General features: G+C 37.9%; 1 protein-coding gene across 1 annotated transcript in view; it reads right to left on the bottom strand.

Annotated features, from left to right (window-relative positions):
• The window catches only part of LOC142358061 (uncharacterized), a 28,515-nt gene extending 7,665 nt beyond the window's left edge, over positions 1-20,850 (bottom strand). Inside the window, exons 1-5 of the mRNA XM_075409538.1 lie at positions 20,705-20,850; positions 14,813-14,966; positions 11,437-11,608; positions 8,386-8,569; positions 7,955-8,043 (exon numbers count right to left, since the gene is read on the bottom strand). Of these exons, the coding sequence (XP_075265653.1) occupies positions 7,955-8,043; positions 8,386-8,569; positions 11,437-11,608; positions 14,813-14,966; positions 20,705-20,850 (745 nt within the window). The remainder of the gene's footprint in view (positions 1-7,954; positions 8,044-8,385; positions 8,570-11,436; positions 11,609-14,812; positions 14,967-20,704) is intronic.
• Between the last annotated feature and the right edge of the window lie 344 nt (positions 20,851-21,194).

Here is a 21,194-nt window from a genome sequence, read left to right as displayed (position 1 = left end):
AACTATCAATTTGAACTGGATTGCTACAGATCACACAATACGGGATCTTTTTATGTATACCAGTTCAATCCGATAGAAAAAACAAATCGAAGACAAAGATATATGTCTAAGACCTGTTTGTGCAAAAATATTTAAATTTAAACCTTAGTTGGCTTTTGCTGTTTGTACTCACAAGTTGAGAATACCAGAAGTTGGGGTTGTAACAGTTGAATTTCAGCTCCAATAATTCGTTGATGCAAGACACAGTAACAGAGTTTACTGCTCAAGAATAATATTTTGAATACAAGACACAGTAACAATTTACTGCTCAGGAATATTTCTAGTTCAAGACACAGTAACACGTTATTTACTGCTCAAGACAATTTGTTTTTGCAATATTTTGCTGAGTTATACTTTAAGTCGTTTTCTGCGGCTGCTACGTTGAGTTCTGTGTGTTGCTTTTGTTATTTTCTCCTTTTCTCTTTTTTCTCACGTGACAAACTGTAACTAGAACTAGAACTATAACTATTAAATGACTCGGACAACAGAAAGTGTTTTGTTTCTATTTTCCCTCCTACACAATTTTGTTATTCCTTAAGCTCAGCTCCAACATAGCCGGCCCTGTGTTCCTTCGTGAAAACATCATCGTCACTTGGTATTACTGGAGCGAGCTTCACTACGGGCTTCTTGTAGTATCCATCCTTTGTTCGGATTTTCGCTGATCGATTCACTCCGTCGAACCCTTCAAAGGTTTCGGTTATTCGACCCAGATTGTAATATCCACGTTTGTCACTGTCTTCCACTAGCCACACAAGATCACCCTGCTGAAGACTTCTGTCCTTTGTGGTCTGCCATTTCTTACGACTGTTCAACGTTGGCAAGTACTCTTTACGGAATCTGTCCCAGATGAGGTCTGCGTAAGCTTGCGTTTGTCGGAAGAGCTTTCTATGATCAACAAATTGGTATGAACCTGATAGATACGGTAAACAAAGGTTCTTGTTGCCAAGTAGGAAATGGTTTGGAGTAATAGCTTCTAAATTGGTAGCATCAGAACTGACCTGTGTCAGCGGTCTAGCATTCAACGTCTGTTCAACAAGACACATCGTGGTTGACAGAACATCTTCCGTGACTGATCGATTGCCCAGCACGGCATACATTGCCTTCTTACAACTCCTAACCAGTCTTTCCCACACTCCTCCAAAGTGTGGTGCTGCAGGTGGGTTGAACTTCCATCTGATTCCTTGTTGAATCAGATGTTCTTCATTTTGCCTCTTGTTCCATGCTGCTATATACTCTGCCAGTTCTTTTTCAGCTCCAACGAAGTTTGTCCCGTTATCGCCTATCATTTTGACCAGTTTGCCTCTTCGAGCAATGAATCGCATAATTGCGTTCAGACAACAATCAGTGTCTAGTTTTGGTACAACCTCTATATGTACCGCTCGTACAGTAAGGCATGTGAATAGACAGCACCAACGCTTTTCTTTTCTTTGACCAATCTTTACTATGAATGGTCCGAAATAGTCTACGCCCACATTCGAGAACACTGTTGATGCGACTAATCTTTCTTCAGGTAGATCTGCCATTACTGGTGCCTTTGTTTGGGCTCTTCCCTTTCGACATCTAAAGCATTTGTTTTTGATCGATCTCAAAGCATTTCGTATGCCTAGGATCCAGAATTTCTGCTGAACTATGTTTCTGACATGTTCAGTACTTTCGTGATGACTATCCTTATGTTCATTTTGCAAGAGTAATTCAATTACATGGTGCTTCCAATTTGACAGTATTGGGTGCTTCGTTTCGAAGCTCAAAAGACTTTACTTATTCTGCCTTGGGCACGAATAAGTCCTTGCTGGTCTATGAATGGTGAAAACTGGAGGATTTTGCTGTTTTTTGGAATTTCCTTTTCAGCCTTGAGAGATTTCATCTCTTCAGCAAACTGTTCTTGCTGCAGTAGTCTGAAGATGCCTGCTTGTGCACCCTCTCTTTCTTCAACACTTAGTGTTTTTGTTGCCGGTTTGTGTTTTCTAAATTCGCGCTGTAAGTATGCCATTGTATTTACAAGTCGATTGAGATTGCTGAATTGTTCCCACTGAACAATCAGCTTCTTCTCTTCAACCTTCGCTGAGAAAACCATTTCGTCGTTTTGTTCTTCTGAAGCAAATGTTAAATTCAACTGTTCAGGCCATTCGTTCTATCGTTGCTTCAACCAGGTCGGCCCAGTGAGCCATTCGCTTCACCTAAGTTCGTCAACATTGATCGCTTGTGTCCCGATGTCAGCTGGATTGTTAATACCACACACATGATTCCACTGTGAAACATTAGATGTATCCAAAATCTCAGCCACTCTGTTTGCAACAAACACTTGTTGCTTACGGTGGGAGCTATGAATCCATTGTAGAAGAGTAGTGGAGTCTGTCCAAAAGGTACAACTGTGAATCTTCGATTCGTGTTCCTTCACTATCTGTTCTTTAAGTCTCACCGCCATCACTGCTGCTTGTAGTTCCATGCTTGGTATGGAAAGATGTCGCATCGGTGCGACTCGGCATTTTCCGATTACAAATGCTAAGTCTGCTGAGTATTCTTTGGGCTTTGAACGTAGTTATGCCACAGCGCACTCTGTGTCATCAGATGCGTCGGCAAACACATGAAGTTCCCATTTGTCCTTGGCTGTGCTGAAGTATCTTCTATCAATGCTGGTTTCTGCTACTTCTGGAAGCTGCGCTTTCCACTTCAGAAACTCTTCTTCTTCGTTAAGTTCTACTGAGTTGTCCCAATGTTGTCCATTTTTGGTCCAGATGCTCTTCAGGAGTCGTCTCATATGGACACTGAATGGTGCAAACAGTCCAAGAGGATCAAACACTGCAGAAACTAGAGATAAGATATTCCTTTGGGTGATTGGGGTCTCAACTTCTTTGCTTGTACCTCTACAAACCTGTAGACTATCATCGGTAATCGTCCACTGAAGCCCAAGCACCGATGACCCTTCCTGGCTGGGTTCTACTTCAACCTGCTTTGTTTTGCTGATTGATCTTAAGTCCTCTGGGATTGCGTTGGTTACCACGTCGCTGTTGGTGATCCACTTCTTCAGTTCAAATCCATGTTTTGAGAGAAGAGGTTGCAGTTCTTTGAAAACCTTGATTGCTTCTTCAGGTGTTTCGACTGACTTGATGAAATCGTCCATGTAGAAGTTGTTTTGGATTGCTTTTGCTGCAATAGGGAACTCGTCCTCGTTATCAATCGCTACTCGCTTCAAAGCGTAGTTGGCACATGATGGTGAACTCTTTGCTCCGCAATCATGACGTTTACGTAAATTTGCAAATGTTCGTTCACTGTTGGTCACCACAGGAATCTCAAGCAGCTTTTATCCCGTTCAGCAACTTGCACTTGCAGAAACATTGATTCAATATCTGCGGTTAAAACAATTGGTCCTTCTCAAAATCTAAACATTGTTCAGATCAACCCGTGTAGCAGATCGGGTCCGGCTAACAACTTGTCATTTAGGCATACATCCTTGTATTTTGCTGCAGCGTTGCAAACACGGCGAACTTTACCCGGTTTGTTGGGGTTTAGTACTGGATGGTGTGGCAAATACAATTCCTTTCTGAAAGTGCCTTCGACTTCCGATTTGCCAAGGCTCTTCACAAATCCCTTTTCAACATCTGTATCAATTGAATGTTGATACAATTTTTTTTAAATTTGGGTCTCGTTGGAATCTTCGTTCCAGTGAGTAGAGCTGACCAAGGGCCGAGCCGTAGTTGTTTGGAAGATTGGGTTCTGGTTCACTCCAGAGCATGCCCACTACGTACCGCTCGACCGTAAACTTTGTTGTGCTCTCTGAAAACTTCTGAGCTTGCTGCTCTTTCTTTGATTGACTTAAAACTTTTTTTTGGAAGCATACGTTTCTATGTCCCACCATGATTGGATATTTTCTGCCACTTTCACATCTTCTGTGAAGGCAAAATGACAAACATTTTGACTTTTCTTGCCTGTCATGGGACCACTGACTACCCATCCTAATTCTGTTAAGACGGCGAAAGACTCACTTTGTGTTCCAATCTTATAGTCCAATGGACGTTGAATTTCGTAGGCATCTTGTCCAAGTATGATGCCTACTTCCATCAGGTTGAATGTTCTGTTAGTGAGAACATTCAGGTGTCTGAACTTGTTCTTCAGTTCCTTGTAGTGATATGTTGTGTTTCCCAACGAGATTGATGGGTGTGCAAACGCTTCAATTGAATGCACCTTTGAATGTAGTCCCTTTATTGCAATAGGAAGCTTCTTTGTCCTCAAATCTTGCGTCCCATGTATGCCAGCTAGGTTCAAGGTAACGTCCGTGCCTTTGGCTTGTAGTTGGTCCTTGACACTTTGATCGATGAATGATACTGTTGTCCCACTATCGAGGAAAGCGTACGTAGTCAACCTGTTACTACCACTCTGAAGCGATACAGGAACTATTTGAAGGAAACTAGTTACTTGGTTACTCTGGTTGATTGTTGCTGCGCTTACGTTAACTGCGTGACTACCCTCGTCCATTTGGTTTTCTGAGTGTAGCAGTCTGTTGTGCTTTCTGGTACATCCATTTAAACCGCACGGGTGGACTTTACAGTCTTTGATTGCATGCCCTTTCCCCAGACATCCATAACATAAGCGTTCTTTTCTTACTGCTGCATAGCGATCGGTGACATTCATATTCTTAAATATTGGACAGTTCCATATCTTACGAGTGCCAACCGCTAGTGGGCAGTTGTTGTTTTGCATTTGCTTCGTTTCGTTCGCAGTAACGTTTGACGATTTTGAGAATCGTTTTTCCTTGTTAGCGTTTGGTCGATCATCTTCCTTCCGTTCGCTCTTGGTTGATGGCATTCCTTCATGGACAAAAGCCATTCGAGCTAACCATTTTTCAAGGAGAGTGAGATCGGGCCTATCTTCTTGACACTCGTCAACGAAAAAGAACCACTTTTCTTTCAAGTTTGGGGGCAGCTTTTCAATTGCCACTTGCAGTGTTGAACTTGATTGCAGGTCGCCCTCATAGTTGTATTGCTTCAGTACATTAACTACGTTGCTGATTGTTATTGAGTAACTAATTATAGCCGTTAAGTTGTGCATTCGAATTGGTTGTTGTTTGCGCAACATGTTAAGCTGAGCGTCAACAATTAGGTAAGGTCGCCCAAACTTCCGTCCCAGGAGTTCACACGCTAGAGCGTAGAATTCTCCCGAATAGCCCGTTTCTGATATAGCTGACTTTGCTTTACCTGTCAACAAAGTTTTCAAGTGGCTCATTTTCTCTGAGTCGGGTATATCGCGATGGTGAACCGTTGCTTTGAACATATTCGACCACTCCGGCCACTCTAGGGGGTTGCCGTCGAATGAACTCAACTTCAACTTAGGTAGTTGACTACTACTGCTTGGTTTATCACGCTTAAACTTGTCCTGTTCCCGGGCTGAGCTGACACGCCCTCCACCTGGTGACCGTGACTTAAGTACACCTTCGCGATTGAAGCTTACCCTGGGATAATTGTTGTCGATCCTAGTTTTTGCACGCTCGAAACTATCATCGTGCAACTTGGAGAATTTATCCGAGTTATCGAGCCAACCGGAAACATCTTTGTTCTTCGGGGTTTTCCAGTTGAATGGTGCTCTACTTCGAATACTAGGGGCCGCACTTTCATCAGAATCTGTTGCTCTTGCGTCAAGAGCTTCTTTCTCGTATTCCAGTTTCAGTGCACCTTCTTCTTCAAAAAGTTGCATCTCCATTTCAAGCTCTTTCCATTTCAATTCGAATTCAATTTTCTTCAACCTCATTTTTGCTGCAAAGTCTTTCTCTAAAGCCGCAAGTTTTTCTGCCTTCTTAGCTCGTTTATCACAGGAGGCCTTTGAATCGTTGCCCTTGTTTGGGTTTCCACTTTCAACAGTTCGTTGAGAAACTCCTACAACAGACTGTGAAATCTTCGCGGCATTTGGTTCTGCATCGCTTATCAATTGTGCGGTTTGATTCTGTTGATCCGTCATGTTTGTTTCTCCGTGAATGTATGGTAACCAATCTGCGTTTAATGTTTGTAAGAAGTTTAGTCGTTCGGCTTCGTAACGATTAAAAAATTCGGGATCACGAAGAAGATTTGCTCGCTTCCGAAGAAGAATGCAGAAAGAGTCGTCAAGCTTCAGTACCTGTTGATAGATGGTCTTGAGTTTGCTTGGTCTATCGTTGTTTTTGATTAGCTCCTGGCCCTCCTGAGTTTTTGCTTCGAGTTGTTGTTGACAGTTGCTAATCTGTTTATGCAGAACGTTTTGACTCTGTGACGGAGTCACTTCGTTTGTAATTTGGGGTTGCAGCTTGAATCTCTACAGTACTTTTATTCATTTGCCTTAATTAAGCCTTGCTATTCACTTTCTAATGCACTTTGCCTAATTTGCTTTGCGTCTTGAATTGCCTGTTGAGTTTTGTTCTCGTTCGTCGACGACTTCGTCACTTCGACTGTTCGGTTGGACAGCAGTTTATTCCACTGTCCGGGTCGGCGGACCAAATGTAACGGCTGCTCTCCTGTGTTTCAAAAAGAAAGTTTTACACTGCCAAGTTCGTTCTGAGTGGTTACAAAATCTGTCCGGATACTTCGTTGATGCAGGTAGCTTTTGTAACTGTATATCCGCTCTGCTATACTTACCGTTGCATTAATTATTCAGTTTTGTAACTATTGGCTAATCGTAGTTTTTTCAACTATCAATTTGAACTGGATTGCTACAGATCACACAATACGGGATCTTTTTATGTATACCAGTTCAATCCGATAGAAAAAACAAATCGAAGACAAAGATATATGTCTAAGACCTGTTTGTGCAAAAATATTTAAGTTTAAACCTTAGTTGGCTTTTGCTGTTTGTACTCACAAGTTGAGAATACCAGAAGTTGGGGTTGTAACAGTTGAATTTCAGCTCCAATAATTCGTTGATGCAAGACACAGTAACAGAATTTACTGCTCAAGAATAATATTTTGAATACAAGACACAGTAACAATTTACTGCTCAGGAATATTTCTAGTTCAAGACACAGTAACACGTTATTTACTGCTCAAGACAATTTGTTTTTGCAATATTTTGCTGAGTTATACTTTAAGTCGTTTTCTGCGGCTGCTACGTTGAGTTCTGTGTGTTGCTTTTGTTATTTTCTCCTTTTCTCTTTTTTCTCACGTGACAAACTGTAACTAGAACTAGAACTATAACTATTAAATGACTAGGACAACAGAAAGTGTTTTGTTTCTATTTTCCCTCCTACACAATTTTGTTATTCCTGAAGCTCAGCTCCAACACCTAGGTTAAAATACATGTTGTAATATTATAAATCAAACATACTAAATCTTTCCCATGAGTAACTAAATATATATATTTTTTAAAAAGCTATGGCAAAGACGGTTTAGGTTGATGTCAAAAAATAACATTTTAGCAGCGCCAGCATCGAATTGCGATAGCCAGATCTTTTCCCTGGTTTTAATCTATTTTGGTCAACGCACGTAGCGATGACAAGAGTTGATGAATATCTAACTGCTAACACGCGTTAAATAATAAAAAAAGGTGAAAGTGAGCGAAGACGCGTTTTGGTTAGACTATGAAGTTCTACCACTTTTTTCCCAACATTTACTATAAGAATAATGGCGAGGTTTTTTATCTGTCGAAAATCTTACTTGAGTGCGCGATGCTGTTATGTAGATTCCTCTCAAAGAAACTAGTGAATTGTCGTGAATTTTTGTAAGATCACCGCTTACTCTAGCGGTGAACTTACATAATTTCACCGCATTCACCGCATTTCACCGCAAAATTATGTACGAAATTTGCGGTGAAAACTAACTTTTCACCGTTATCTTACATAATTTTCCGATTTTTTCTCGACCCGGGTAACTAACTGCTAACAAGAGTTAAATAATAAAAAAAGGTGAAAGTGAGCAAGGACGGGTTGTGGTTAGATTGTATTGGTCGCAATACTTACTTGAGTGCGCGATGCTGTTATGTAAATTCCTCTCAAAGAAACTAGTGAATCTTTTCTCTTCTCCAGTCATTTTCTTGCACTTCAAACACCTAAAACTTGAATTCAGTTAGCCAAGAAAACTTGGATCTATTCTGTTTTGCAAGTGGGCTTATATCTTTTACGCCCCCCCCCCCCTCAGGCGCACGCTATTTGTTTTACATAGTAACGTGCTATATAACAACATATATTTTGTAACTGGGGGCGTTAAAAACACGGGGTGGGGTGGGGGGGGGGGGGTGGAGGGCAAAATAGGATAGATCCGAAAACTTAAAGCATCTTGCAGAAAATTGTATGCAGTTTTTTAGAGAACATTTCTGAGACAAGAGATCTTGGTACCTTTTAGCGACATGAGGGGGAGTAGAGTTTTTGTTTGAGTTTAAGTTTGAACTGACCTGAATAGACCGTCTTGATCAGTGCCCTGTTGACCTTCACTGCCCTTGCGGCTGTTGTCACTATTACTGTTCTGACCTCCTCCCCCTCCCTTCTTTGGACTGTCGTGTATGTTTGGGTTCATGTACAACTCCAGTGACTCTCTGAACTTCTCGTTGAAACGTTTCTTGTCACTTGGTGTCTGGTCTGAATAAATTCTTGCTTCTGTTAAAAAGTTTAGATCTATTCTGCCCCCAACCCCCCCCCCCACACACACACACACACACACACACACACACCAGTGGTGTTTTTATTTTTTATCCCCCCCAATAACAACTTATGTGTTCTTATATAGCACGTTACTACGTAAAAATTGCATGTGCGCCTGGGGGGGGGGGGCGCAAAAGTTACATGCCCACTAAGCTGAGGGGGCCGAAACATAATACATACAAAAGTTTTTCCGTCTGTGACCCCACACTATTGGGCCTATATTATTTGGAAAAAAAATAAGCTGTAATATGCAATATATAGACCATTTTGCAATTTTTGCCCTCTGAGCAGACTCAAGCCTGACTATTGCCTTTGTGTGACCATCAAGTTGGTGTCTCGCATTACCCCCCCCCCCCCCCCCCAGTTTGCAGCCCAAGATGATCTGACCAGAGATCTATTGTGACTGGAACCTCATCATGGGATATGGGCATTAAATGGTTTACTGTAAAACGACACATAACTATCTGAATTAAATTGACCGTGGTCCTGATCAAGAACATCGTGCCGATTTACAAAATCAAATTTCAAATGAAAGTTAAAGTGTCAAAATCGTTTTCCTCGTGAATTTATTTTTATTAATCTTTCTAGGCCTTCTCGCTTTCTATAAAAAAGGGTTTCAACGTTACAAGCCAGTGCCTATTCACCAAATATAGGAAACCATTTCGTCCATTTTTTTTCTTTAAAAACACAAAAACTAACTTATAACTATCTGAAAATTTGAATGTTTGAAATACGTTTATCCAGAAAAACATAAATATTTACTTTTCTTCTGGAAAGGTCATTGCAAAGAGCAGTCCAGCTCAACAAGTGCCCACCCTTTAAAAGTAGAAATTTACCAAAACAAACCAAGAATTATGCTTGAAGTTTTTGAAAAAGCCAAAAACGTTACCTTACTCATGCTTTTAAGATCAGATGGTAAAAGACACAAATCTTGTGTAAAGTTATATGCTTTCCTCAAATTACTCTGTAGAGATTTCTCACCAATAGTGCTGCAACTCCTCGCCGGAGGTAACATTTCGTTTTTGTTTTTGCGCGTGTTTTGTTTGTTTTGGTTTTTATGCCGAGCGAAGATTCTCAAAGAGAAAACCTCAGGGAGCTCTCGAAACATTTCAAAAAAATGCCAACAGGTACAGTTCAAAAACCGACAGAAGTGACTTAATGTGCATAAATATTGTTATGGGATCGGTCGGTCTTATGAAAGATATAATTCGCCAAATGCGTTTTTGACATCCTAATATTTTATTCAGATCTCTCTTACAGGCAATACCATATATCGGTATTCCTTATTCAATTGAAATTTTGACGTAGGAAATGTAAAATGCTGGCAGTTAAAACTTGGTAAAAAAGTTTCTTATTTTGAAAAACAATGCCACTTATTCTGCTCAAACTGTTATAAACATGCTCAACATGCAGGCTGAAAGACAGTTTTTTATCAATGAGAACACCTAGATAATTGTAAGAATCAATCACCTTTGTAGGTTTTCATCAACAACCGCACTAAACCGATTTCCTGATCCGAAGTTGAATTTGCAACATTTATCTACCTTGATGGTTAACTTATTGTTATCAAAGCAATTTTGAGCCTTAACAAGGTCTGAGGACAATGCCTGACTTAAAGAATTTCCTCCACCAAATATTGTAGTATCATCAGCAACTAAAACATCTTCACAAATCTCAAAGATTTGGGGCATGTTGTTGATGTATATCAGAAACAGCAACGGACCATGCGCAGAGCCTTGTGGTAAACCACAATCTGACTGATGCAACTCACTAGTTTTTCCGGATTGAAACTCCACGAATTGAATCCTATGTGATAGGAAGCTTTGTAAAAAGTTAAGAAATTTACCTCCAAAGCCACAACGTTTACGTTTTTGCAACAAAATTTTGTGATCAATTGTATCAAACGCCTTAGTGCTGCTTTTTGTTCAGAATTTTTCTTAGGAATTCATCAAGCGTTAAGAGAGCCGTACTGCACTGGACTGTCCCACTCTAAAACGAAATTTCGTGGTGGTAATTACTTTATTTTTTATCTAAGAACTTCAACATCCTATGATAAATTATGCTATCAAAAACTTTTTTCAAAGATGGTAAGAGACTTATAGGCCGGTAATTGTTAACATCAGTTCGCGTGCCACCTTTATAGAGGGGCAAAATTTTGGCCTTTTTCAAAATACTAGGATAATGCTCTTCAAAGAAACAGCAATTAAATAGATTTACCAATGGTGAACTTATAACAGGTAGCAATAGTTTAAGAACCTTGCTGGAGATACAATCATTACCAGTGGAGTTAGAATTATTAATTTTTTTATGGCAATTACTACTTCGTTTGTTGTTATGCCCCAAAAACAAAACTGTTTAGTACTCGATGTCCAAGAAGTGTTTCATTTTTACTATTTTTATTCGTGGCAAGACTATTTCCTATGTTTGCGAAGTATTTATTATCTTAATGTAAAAGTGGCTTGTGGGATTTGGCGGTTAAGGAACATTATACTAAATGGTTTATATTTGTAACTGGAGTAGTGATATGTACTGGGGGTTCAATAACTGAAGCAATCTAAAATTGTTATTGGTGATCAGTATCCAAGGATGATTATCTGTAGACCTAATCCGGAACTAACCCTATTTGATAAATCAGAAAGATCCAGAATTCAGTTAGTCAATTATTTCATGCACTTTAATTGTTTCATGCACTAACCTTATCATGATTCAAAAGCCCAAAAAGTATTTTTGTGAAAAGTTACCCCACGGGGACGATATGGATATACCCAGCATTTCTCTAACACCTGGTTAGAAAAAACTCTAACCCTTTTTGAGCACTTCATCGGCCTCGTCTTCGTTTCGATTCAAGTCCTCTTTATCCCTCAGGAAGAATCCCTTGTTCGCCCTCACTCTCGAATTCCTTTTCTCGCTAAACTTGCTCAGCCGTTTGTTCAGCTCCATCTCTCTCTTGTTCTTCTCTGTCTCTGCTGGGGACATCTGGCAACAGAAAAATAATGAAAACAGAGGACAAAATTGCAAGCAACATCTAACAGTCAAGTTTAATTATTGCAATTGTTCTCTGCTGTGTTTTGATAGCATCTAGTTAATTACATTATGAGATTCATTCCGTGTCAAAATTTGAAAATATTAATAATTCAGTTTTTGCAATTTTGATAAAGCAACAATAATAATAATGAGCACATTGCCGTTCATTTTCGCTTTTGGGTTGAGTGAGAAAACGTAAGCACAAAAAAGTGAGCGGAAAACTCAACTCGTGTGATTATAGCCAGAACAAGAGAATTCTTGATAAAATGGTCTGAAATATCGAATATTTTTCTAGTCGAAGGAATTTTCAAAAAATAACGAAAATGAGCCCAACTTCCGTTCAAAGTCTTTTGAGCATTTTGGTTGAATGAACAGATTGAAAGGTCTAAAACACAAGGACATAAGATATGAACGAAAAACTCAACTCGGGTGGTTGGCCAGAAAGTTTGTGCGTTGCACATTATGATCTCTAAGGAATAATAATTCTCATAAAATCGAACAATTTATTGCCATATGATCATAGAGCTTATAGCACAAACATTCAGAAGAGTTTATAATTTTTGAAACAAAAGTTCCAAATGCGAAATTGTGTGAAGAAGGAAACCAAAGTCTCTTCTCGTTAACATTTTTTTTTGCTTTCAGAGCGCTGAATTACACCACGATATACAGTAGTGTAGTTGAAATTCTGTGAATGACAGTGCGTGGAGTTGGAAGCACCCTTGTTGGGAACGCTTTCAACTAAACAATTGTGATTCAATTGAACAACATTGATATTGCTGATGCAGACAAAAAGTATAGAAAACAGTTTTTCTAGAGAAAAAAGAAAAAAACTAAACAAAACTGAAAAACTGTGTTCTTGTTTTGATCGTTTTCTGGCTTCCTGAAAAACACTTTGTGTGCAACTTATAGCTGTTTTTTGCAGGCTACTTGATCCAACGAAGGCAGTGCTGACATTTTATAAAACTTGTTTGGTTTAAGAGGAAGATCAAACAAACTTTATTTTACATTTTTTTCTAGTTTCTAAAGGGCTCTCGTTATGCCCATTTTCCACGGTTCATTTTCGAAAAATCAAATGACACAAACTTTATAGAGTGGTAGAAACATTGAATACTACAGAACAGAACAACTGAACAGAAAAAGAGAAATGTTGCTGTTGAGAAAGAAAGGAAAAACTTTCTGTTTTCTGTTGATTATTCTTGATGCTTCAATTAATTTTCTAATTTGAGCCTGAAAAATAGTTGAATGTTCATTTCAGTAAACTGTAAAAATGAAGTTGTCATTAGTTTGTATTTGCTTTCACCAGGAAACAAAAAACTCAAATCGGAAAAATTTGGGGAATCTAAGTTTTCCGAAAATGTTTATGAAGTCAGTCTATTCCTCATAACACTGAGTCACAGTTCTGACAGTGTTTAATTCATTATCAAAGTGATCAAAATTGTTCTCCAAGGATCATTAAAAATATCAAATAATAAGCTTTCGAGGAGAGGAAAAACAAAGCATACCTAAGTTTTTGCATTTGATGTTTTAGTTGTCCAGTTGGCCTAATTTTGGTCAAATATCAATCGGAATGAAATTCTTTAGGAATAGTTTAAACGTAATTAACTCAAATATAAGAAAAGGTAAAACAAATTGTTTATGAAAAAGAAAAACTTTCATTTTGCTGCTAAATACTTTCTAGAGCCATGTACTCCAGGTAACTAAAGGTTCCATTTCACTCTCAGTTGAAATGACCACTTATGGAAACTTTTTTGAAGCTTCGGAGAAAAATTAGAAAAGTTGCCCGGAAAAAAGTTTGTTTTTCGATACTACTCCGATCTTCTCATTTGGTACGAAGTTGAATTTTAAAAATATATTCCTCTTTTGATCCAATAGAAGTTGAAACATGAAATCACCATTCACCACAAGAGTTAATACATGTATAAAACGTTGGTTGATTTTATTTAAAAAGTACAAAAACTTTTTTTGGCTAATGTAAACATTGAAAAAAAGGTTCGTTTTCGTTGAATTTTAGGACTTGTTTGCTTTAAATTGCTTTACTAATATGGGACTCTTTGCTCACAAGAAAATTGAAATTAATTTCCTGCCAAAAATAATTGACATAATATTTGACTCCACTTTTCTATTTCTTTTTATTTCGTTAATCGAAAATCGTTAATTCCTGCTCTTTTTATACTTTAATTATCTATGAACAAAAGTTTTCCGTTGGGAAACTATTGACAACGCAATTACTTTTTATCTGGTAAAGTTATATCAACATGAAGAATTTGAAATGTTCCTTTCTTTCAAGCGAAAGTGGTACTCATGTTTGCTACAGAAAGAAAAGACATTCAAAGATCTTCTCGACACTGAATTAATTTTTTGACAAACTTGACACGAATGTTGCAACATTCTGTGGTACGCGCATTCTCGCGCGAGCCGTCTTGTTTTTCTATCATTTGGGTTTTTTCACGAGCAAATCCAAATATTATGATTGTTTTCAGCTATATAAAAAGATTCGGTTCGGCGATAACTGCCGTTGTCTCACAATTGCTATTATGAACATTTTTAATTCGCTATTATATGTAAGAGATAATTATCACCGTTACTATCAGTTAAAAAATAACAATTATATGACTAGGTAGATAATTTTTCTGATAAACACCGAAGTCGATATCTTTTTTTATATGAGTACACATGCCGCTTATAATTGGTTCTTTTCGGATGAAATTTTTGGCTTAAATAAATAGACCTAAATCAATGACCAATCTCGAAGGTCGAATAAGACCGGTCAAAAATAATTCTAGATACAATCTGCTTTCACCGCCTAATTGCTGTGCTAAAATGGATATCATTTTAGTACAAAACTTGTGCTTCATGAATGCAATAAAATGTTCCGATAGATTATTTTAGTATCCATAACCAGAATCTTTTAAACCTCTAAAAATTGTAAGAGTGACAACTCAAGCTGTCTGAAAAAATTATATACAAGTTTTTTTTATTCACAAGAATAATTGCGTCTCCGAGACGAGGTTTGCGCTCATTTTTATTTTTTTTAAAATAAGTATAAATCGCAAAACTAACGAAATGCGAGCGGAAGAATAATAGCAAAATAGATAGAAATTTTAAGGGATTAAAAATAATGTTGAGGGAATTCTGCTCAAATCGTTAAGATCTAACCATTCCATCAGCTGACTTGTTGATGACTTGATTGTACATTTGATCGACTCCTACAGACTGTCTCAAATTGGCAGATGGTGTGATGGCTCGAGCAATAGCTGCTTCGTCCCAAAACTCACTGTCGCCAGAATCATCCTTACCTTTCTGTCCCGATCTGAACAAACATCTGATTCTCATACGTGTTAACGTCTGGGATTCAAAAATTAAGGGACATAAAGTTTTTTCTAAAAGGATTTTTAAAATTTAAATTTTTGTTTAAAAAAATTGAAGTCAAAGTAAGGTTTCTTAAAATTTATTTCAATATGCCAGTCTATAAATACAAATTTTAACATTTTTAATGAACAGTAAATATTTTTAATGGCCGCGGGATCATTTTGGAAAACCCAAGATTAAACAAAATCCACTACAAAAAGTATTGACCTTGTTTAGTACATCCTAAAAAATCTGAAAACGCGATAAGATCTGAAACTTAAGCGGGTACTACGTTATTTATTATCTTAAAACGCTTTAAATGACCTGAAATGCCGGAATAAGTTAAGTAAATATTAAGGTAATTTCAAGGTAAAACTTAAGATAAGTAAAAATTAATGAAAAACCCCTTTTATTTTTAATGTCAAATCAAGTTTGTTACGGAAATTTAGAACCGTGAAATTACGGTACAAGCAAAGAATATTAAGTCAATTTCAAGCAAGTTACTAACGTAAATATTTTTGAGCTTGCCTAAAAAACCTTTATTAAATGGAATTAAATGTATAATTAGATACAAAAACATGGATTTTAAAAACTCATATTGCGAATTTTAATATTGTGTGATTTTTTTAACCAAATTTTGGAAGAATAGACTTAACTGATTTGGTAACCGGATTCCAATCTTGAACGTAACGCAATTCCACAAAATTAGCAAAATTCAATTTTGCAGAGATCAGGCTACGAAGGATGTGACCTGAACTCCACAATTTAACGTAAGAAAGTTCCACGATTCGGAAAATCAGCCAAATGCAAATCAGGACTGCCTTTGCGGTGTAATGTAGGGCAAAACAACTTAGAATTTTTAAAAAAAAATCAAACAGCGTAATAGAGCTAAGATCTGTTATTACTTTAATAACTTAAATAATAAAAATAATTATTAATAATTATTATTATTATTAATTATTAATAACTTAAATCAAATGCACTGAGAGGTTCTGTGCATAGTTGGTTGAATGCGATTTTTTCACCGGAGAAGACCATAATCATAGCAAAATTTTGAGATCATTAAATATATGGCCAAATTGGAATTATAAAAGAAAGGACTCTGCAGAATATCGACCAAATGTGGGTTTTGTTATCAATTTAAATGCATCGTGGGACCTATTTTAACCCTTTGCATAATAAGTTTTAAAGTGGTTTAATGATAGATTATGGATTGTAGAGATAAATAATGCAGACATCGTGCAGTGTTTTGATTTTAGATCTTCCAACGACGATGTGTTCGATCAATTTTACTCTGTTTCAGTTTATTTTGTGACCACATAAAATCTTTGGTTTCCTTCTCTTTGGCATCCTATCCATCAGGTCCTTTTTTGTTCCAAAGTTATTCCGTTAAGAGCCTGACATTATGTTTCAAACGTAGAATTTGATCAATTAATTTTTTTTTCAAAAATGTAAGCATTATCCGCAACCATGTCTTAAGATTAGCGGACAAGAGTGGCACTAGGAAAAACGGATCTGTTCTGTTTGTACTGAAAAACGTTATAAAAAACTAAGATAAATTTACCTTAACATAGATGAGGTGAAGTTAAGTTAAATTTACCTCAATATGAGTTTTACATTAACTCCATTAAGGTAAATTAACTTTAGCATTTTTATTGTGTAGATGATTTCATGGACAAACGCAAAAGTTCGAGTTGGGGGGTACCTTCCTTGCTCATATAGATTGTAGAAATTTGTATTTTGTCGTTAAAAGGCTTCTAGCTGAGGACTGGCTAGCGCCCAAAACTCTATCGATTTCAAAAGGTTTATTCGGTGGGTCGTCTATTTGCTGAAACTGATGTCTTTTTGTCCTCAGTTGCTCTCGGCCGCCGTCAAAAGCTCAGTTGATTAAATAAATTAACAGTCGAAAATAAGTAATCAAGCCAAAGTAACAATAACACCGGCAAGAAATGTTCTCAAATGCAATTAATTAATCAACCGAAAATGTAGATACATATACTCAAAAAATTTTTACACTAAATAATGGGTGCACACTTCTAAAAAGAACTTTCATCAAATCAATTCCCAACTTCTGAAAAGTGTTTTCCGTTTCTGAAAAGTGTTCCTAACTAATTCAGTCCCATTTTTAAAGTTATCTCAAATTCTGCGTTTCCGTCTTAACAAAATCTAAAAGTCAAATTTGTTGATCGCAAATTGTCTCACAGTCCAACTGGTCTTGACAAAAATTAATCAAGCTCAAACTTACTTTTAAATTTTTCTTCTCTGTCTAGAACCAACTGTTCTGTATCCTCTCTCTTCGTTCTCTCTCCTCGCGGTTTCCGCTTTCTACTCTCAATAACTTAGAGGCAACGCCTTCTGCCACGTGGCATTAGAAATCGTTACCTGTGTGAACTACTGTCATTACACCTCTTTGTTCTACTACTCGCTCTCTTTGGGGGATGGTTGATTGCTAGCTGCATTGATTTATTTACTTTCGCTCTTTTGGAACGCTCTTCCGAAGATGAACTCAACTCTCATTGGTCAACGAAACAAGTCACGCTGCACTACCCCTACCTATATCACGAGTTATGCAAATTCGTTCACGCAAATACCAATACGCCTACTAAATACCAAACGTCAAATGCTTTGCATAATATTAGCTCCTCCCTATTGTACTGAAGAAACGAATCACTTGACTTTTGAACCAATTAAAAACCAATGTTCGAAAATACTCCCCTACCATATACCAAATTCATCAAAATTAATCTGATAGAGCACACAAATAATCAAAGTCGTCATGCTACGATCACCATTTGCAAGATTAAATGATTTTTAGGCCAACGAAAAATTTAACCCGTATGTTTCGGAAATTTCCCTAACGTCCCCTGAATTTTCCGAAGTATTCCGTTCCAATGTACCAACCATTCCATTTCAAAAATGATAATCATCGTTCTGCTAACAGAGATTTCCTAGTTGGGTTAAATGGCGACATATTTCTCATTGGGCCAAACGTCAATTATATGCTTTAATCAAAACAAAAACATCTATAGTTGCCCTTTGTCTATCTTTAAAACTTCTTAAAATGTCAACCTGTAAAATATTTCTAACAGTAGACTGAATTTCCGCCGGGACCCTAATTTCGACATGAATGCCCTCCTGAAATCTCGCCTGTCCATTTCAGAATGGGGTGGGTAATTTAGAGTCTCTTTTTTCATTGTTCGTTATCTTCTGCATGCTTGATAATACCCATGGAAGAGTTCATTTGTGAAATCTGAGTAATCCGAAATTTATGTCGACATAGGGAGAGGGCGTTGACTTAGACTATAATTCAACATTATAATCTATAATATTCCATTTTCCTTCTTTCCTACAATTTCGGGCAAATTTTTGTTGTTTCAGGAGTCATAGTGTTTCCTTGTGCTATTTTCCAAATTTCGCTGTAGCGCAATGCATGGTGTAGACAGAGTCTGCAAACCATCCTCATTTAACTTTGCTATCCAATATAAACTGTATGTGCTATTTAGAAAGTACAATTTGCCGACATAACTATTAAAACTTAATAACTTCGGTGTTCTCGGGTTTTCCATGGAAAAAACGTTTATTAACACCATTCTGGGATTTAAGATCTACTCCAATCAGAAAGACATACTGCCTCGGGCTCTCATCCCGATTTTGGTTAATTTTCAAAGAATAGTTTAGAAGTTTCATGAGTTAAGCGTTTTCCCTGTTTTCCTGGGATAGGGACCCGGGAAACACGATTTAAGCCTGTTTTATGTTTCATTTGTAATTAAGGTACTTAGGGTTGCAAGTCCTGTGATTTCTAAGAGATAACAGTGACGCTAATTATGACTTCCTCCTACCTCAACCTAACTCACTTTGTGCGCTAATAGCTCGGGTTCAAATTCTCATATCGAAAAATACCCCCTAAAAAGGTCCTATTGAAATCATCATTTCTATCAGCTCCCAAATTTTCATTTCGATAGGACTTTCTCCTCGGAAACGGGGGGTGCTGAGCGAATTTGGTTAAATCTGTATTTTTTTTTTGAAGTTCTTAGTCAAATTTAACAAACTCGGTACTAGCTCTCATTCATTCTTCTTTGATACCATTCTTAATACCATACTTTTATTACAGCTCTTTTTTTATTCAGTTTTTTCAACACCAAACTAAATTCTTCCTTTTTTATCTAAACGTGCTTTTCTTTTCATTATTCATTTGGTTTCTTTTCGTTTATCCATGGACCAAAACAAATATAATCAAATTTCCGCCTACCATCATAATAAGGCCATTCCCAATACGTGTGTCGATACTTTATCACGGAACGCTTTCGTTCGTAAGTCGAAACGCTATCATTTTTCTGATGGCGTTCTTCAAAAGAACGGAAGAACTGTTGTTTCTGCCTCAGCGGCATGGGAAACGTTAAAACATATTCACGATATAATTCTTGACCATAAAGGTGCGGGAAAAGCATTAGAAAATTTTGCCGCCGAACGTTACGACATTTACAAGTTGCGGGATATATGCCGCTCTCTTACTTCGTTTTGTACTGTATGCGCCTATCGACGTCTTGTTACTATCAAGGGTAAGCGAATGGTGTAAATAACTGAGAAGAAGCGGATAACAATTTGTCGGGCATTAGGTTTGGAGCCTAAGGAGAAGCTTCCTTTTAATGTCAGAGATGCTCCTTCAATAGATCTGCCGAAGGAACTGATCGACGTGAAAGATTGCGCAACTAACCGTTATAATTGTTTCCTTGCCTGCATTAGTACACGACTTACAGGGTCAATCAACAATTCTGAACCAGTCGTTGTCGCGTTGGAGTCAGCTCGGGAGAGTTACCTTAAGAAGTGGTACGACAGTTACTACTTTCCGCGTATAGATCTTAATCAGAGCCTGAAAAAACGCGGTATCCAAACTATCGACTGGTTTGCTCTGGCTAAGATCATGGGAGTGCATATTATTGAGTACGATGCAGACAATGGGATTTGGGGTTATTATGCTGGCAATAACCTGGGGAGCAAAAATGGCGCAATTTATACTTGGTTTGAAACGCGCAAGGATAACGAGGCTCACTCTATGCTTGTCGTGGATGCCTTGAATAAACCCAAGGAACCAAAACCCAAGAGTCGTCGCTATTGAGGCTACCCGGATTTCGTGACCGTAAGTGTAGTTAGCCCTGCTTAGACCTTTTGTCTTTTCTTAACAAAGGGGTCGTCTCTTTGTCTGTTAGCTTTGAATAGATCTTGTTGATTAGTCGAAGTTGCTTTTGTTCATTGTTAATTAGCGTTCGATTAGTTGCATTGATAAAGTATAATTACTTCTAGCTTCTGTTGCTTTAAAACGCAATTTAATTATTAAAAAAGTTGTTTGTATCAAGCGCTTTCATGTCTTTATAAGTATTTTTGTTTAGCTTGGTCATTTGATTGATTTGCACAATTATACATTCTACATAGATTGCATGGTGTATGAATATATTAAAAATGATTTTCATAATCGAATTTAGGTGAAGAATGTTTGGTTTCTTAAGTCGACTTTTTGAATCTATTCTGTTTTGCCCCCCCCCCCCAGCTTAGTAAGCATAAATTTTTCATGACCCCCCAGGTGCACGTGCTCTTACATAGTTAAGTGCTATATAACAACATATAATTTGTAACTGGGGGTCATAATAAGCACTGGGGGGGGGGGGGGGGTAAAACAAAATAGATCCGACTTTTCTGACTCACTTGTCCGCTTGGGCTCCTGATAGTCGTTTGTTGGCTCCGGGCACACTTAGCATACTGTTGCGTTTGTGTTGCCCACTTGAACCCATTCTGCCCCTCCCCTGGCCACCCACTCCTTCTCCACCTGTCATCTCCCCCTTGGCTTCCATCTTCTAAGGGTAAACAAGATGGAAAAGAACATCAGTTAGTAGGAATATTATGTATTATGCTCCCTCCCCTCGCGCTAGCTTTGTGGGTATATTACTTTTACGCCACCAGACGCTCGTGCCATTTTTTGGTACTTCCCATTATAGTCCCCCGCATAGTTATCGTGTAACGCACCCCCCCCCCCCCCCCCACACACACACACACACACACACAGACACACTCACGCACACACACACACACACACACACACACATACCCACACACAAAACACACACACACACACACACACACACACACACACACACACACACACATACCCACACACAAACACACACACACACACACA

This window comes from Convolutriloba macropyga, unplaced genomic scaffold (genome assembly GCF_964194025.1).
Source record: "Convolutriloba macropyga unplaced genomic scaffold, txConMacr16.3 SCAFFOLD_2117, whole genome shotgun sequence".
Taxonomy (NCBI): Eukaryota; Metazoa; Xenacoelomorpha; order Acoela; family Convolutidae; genus Convolutriloba; species Convolutriloba macropyga.
The sequence above is the reverse complement of the archived record's forward strand: the minus strand, read 5'-3'. Positions and strand labels throughout refer to the sequence as shown.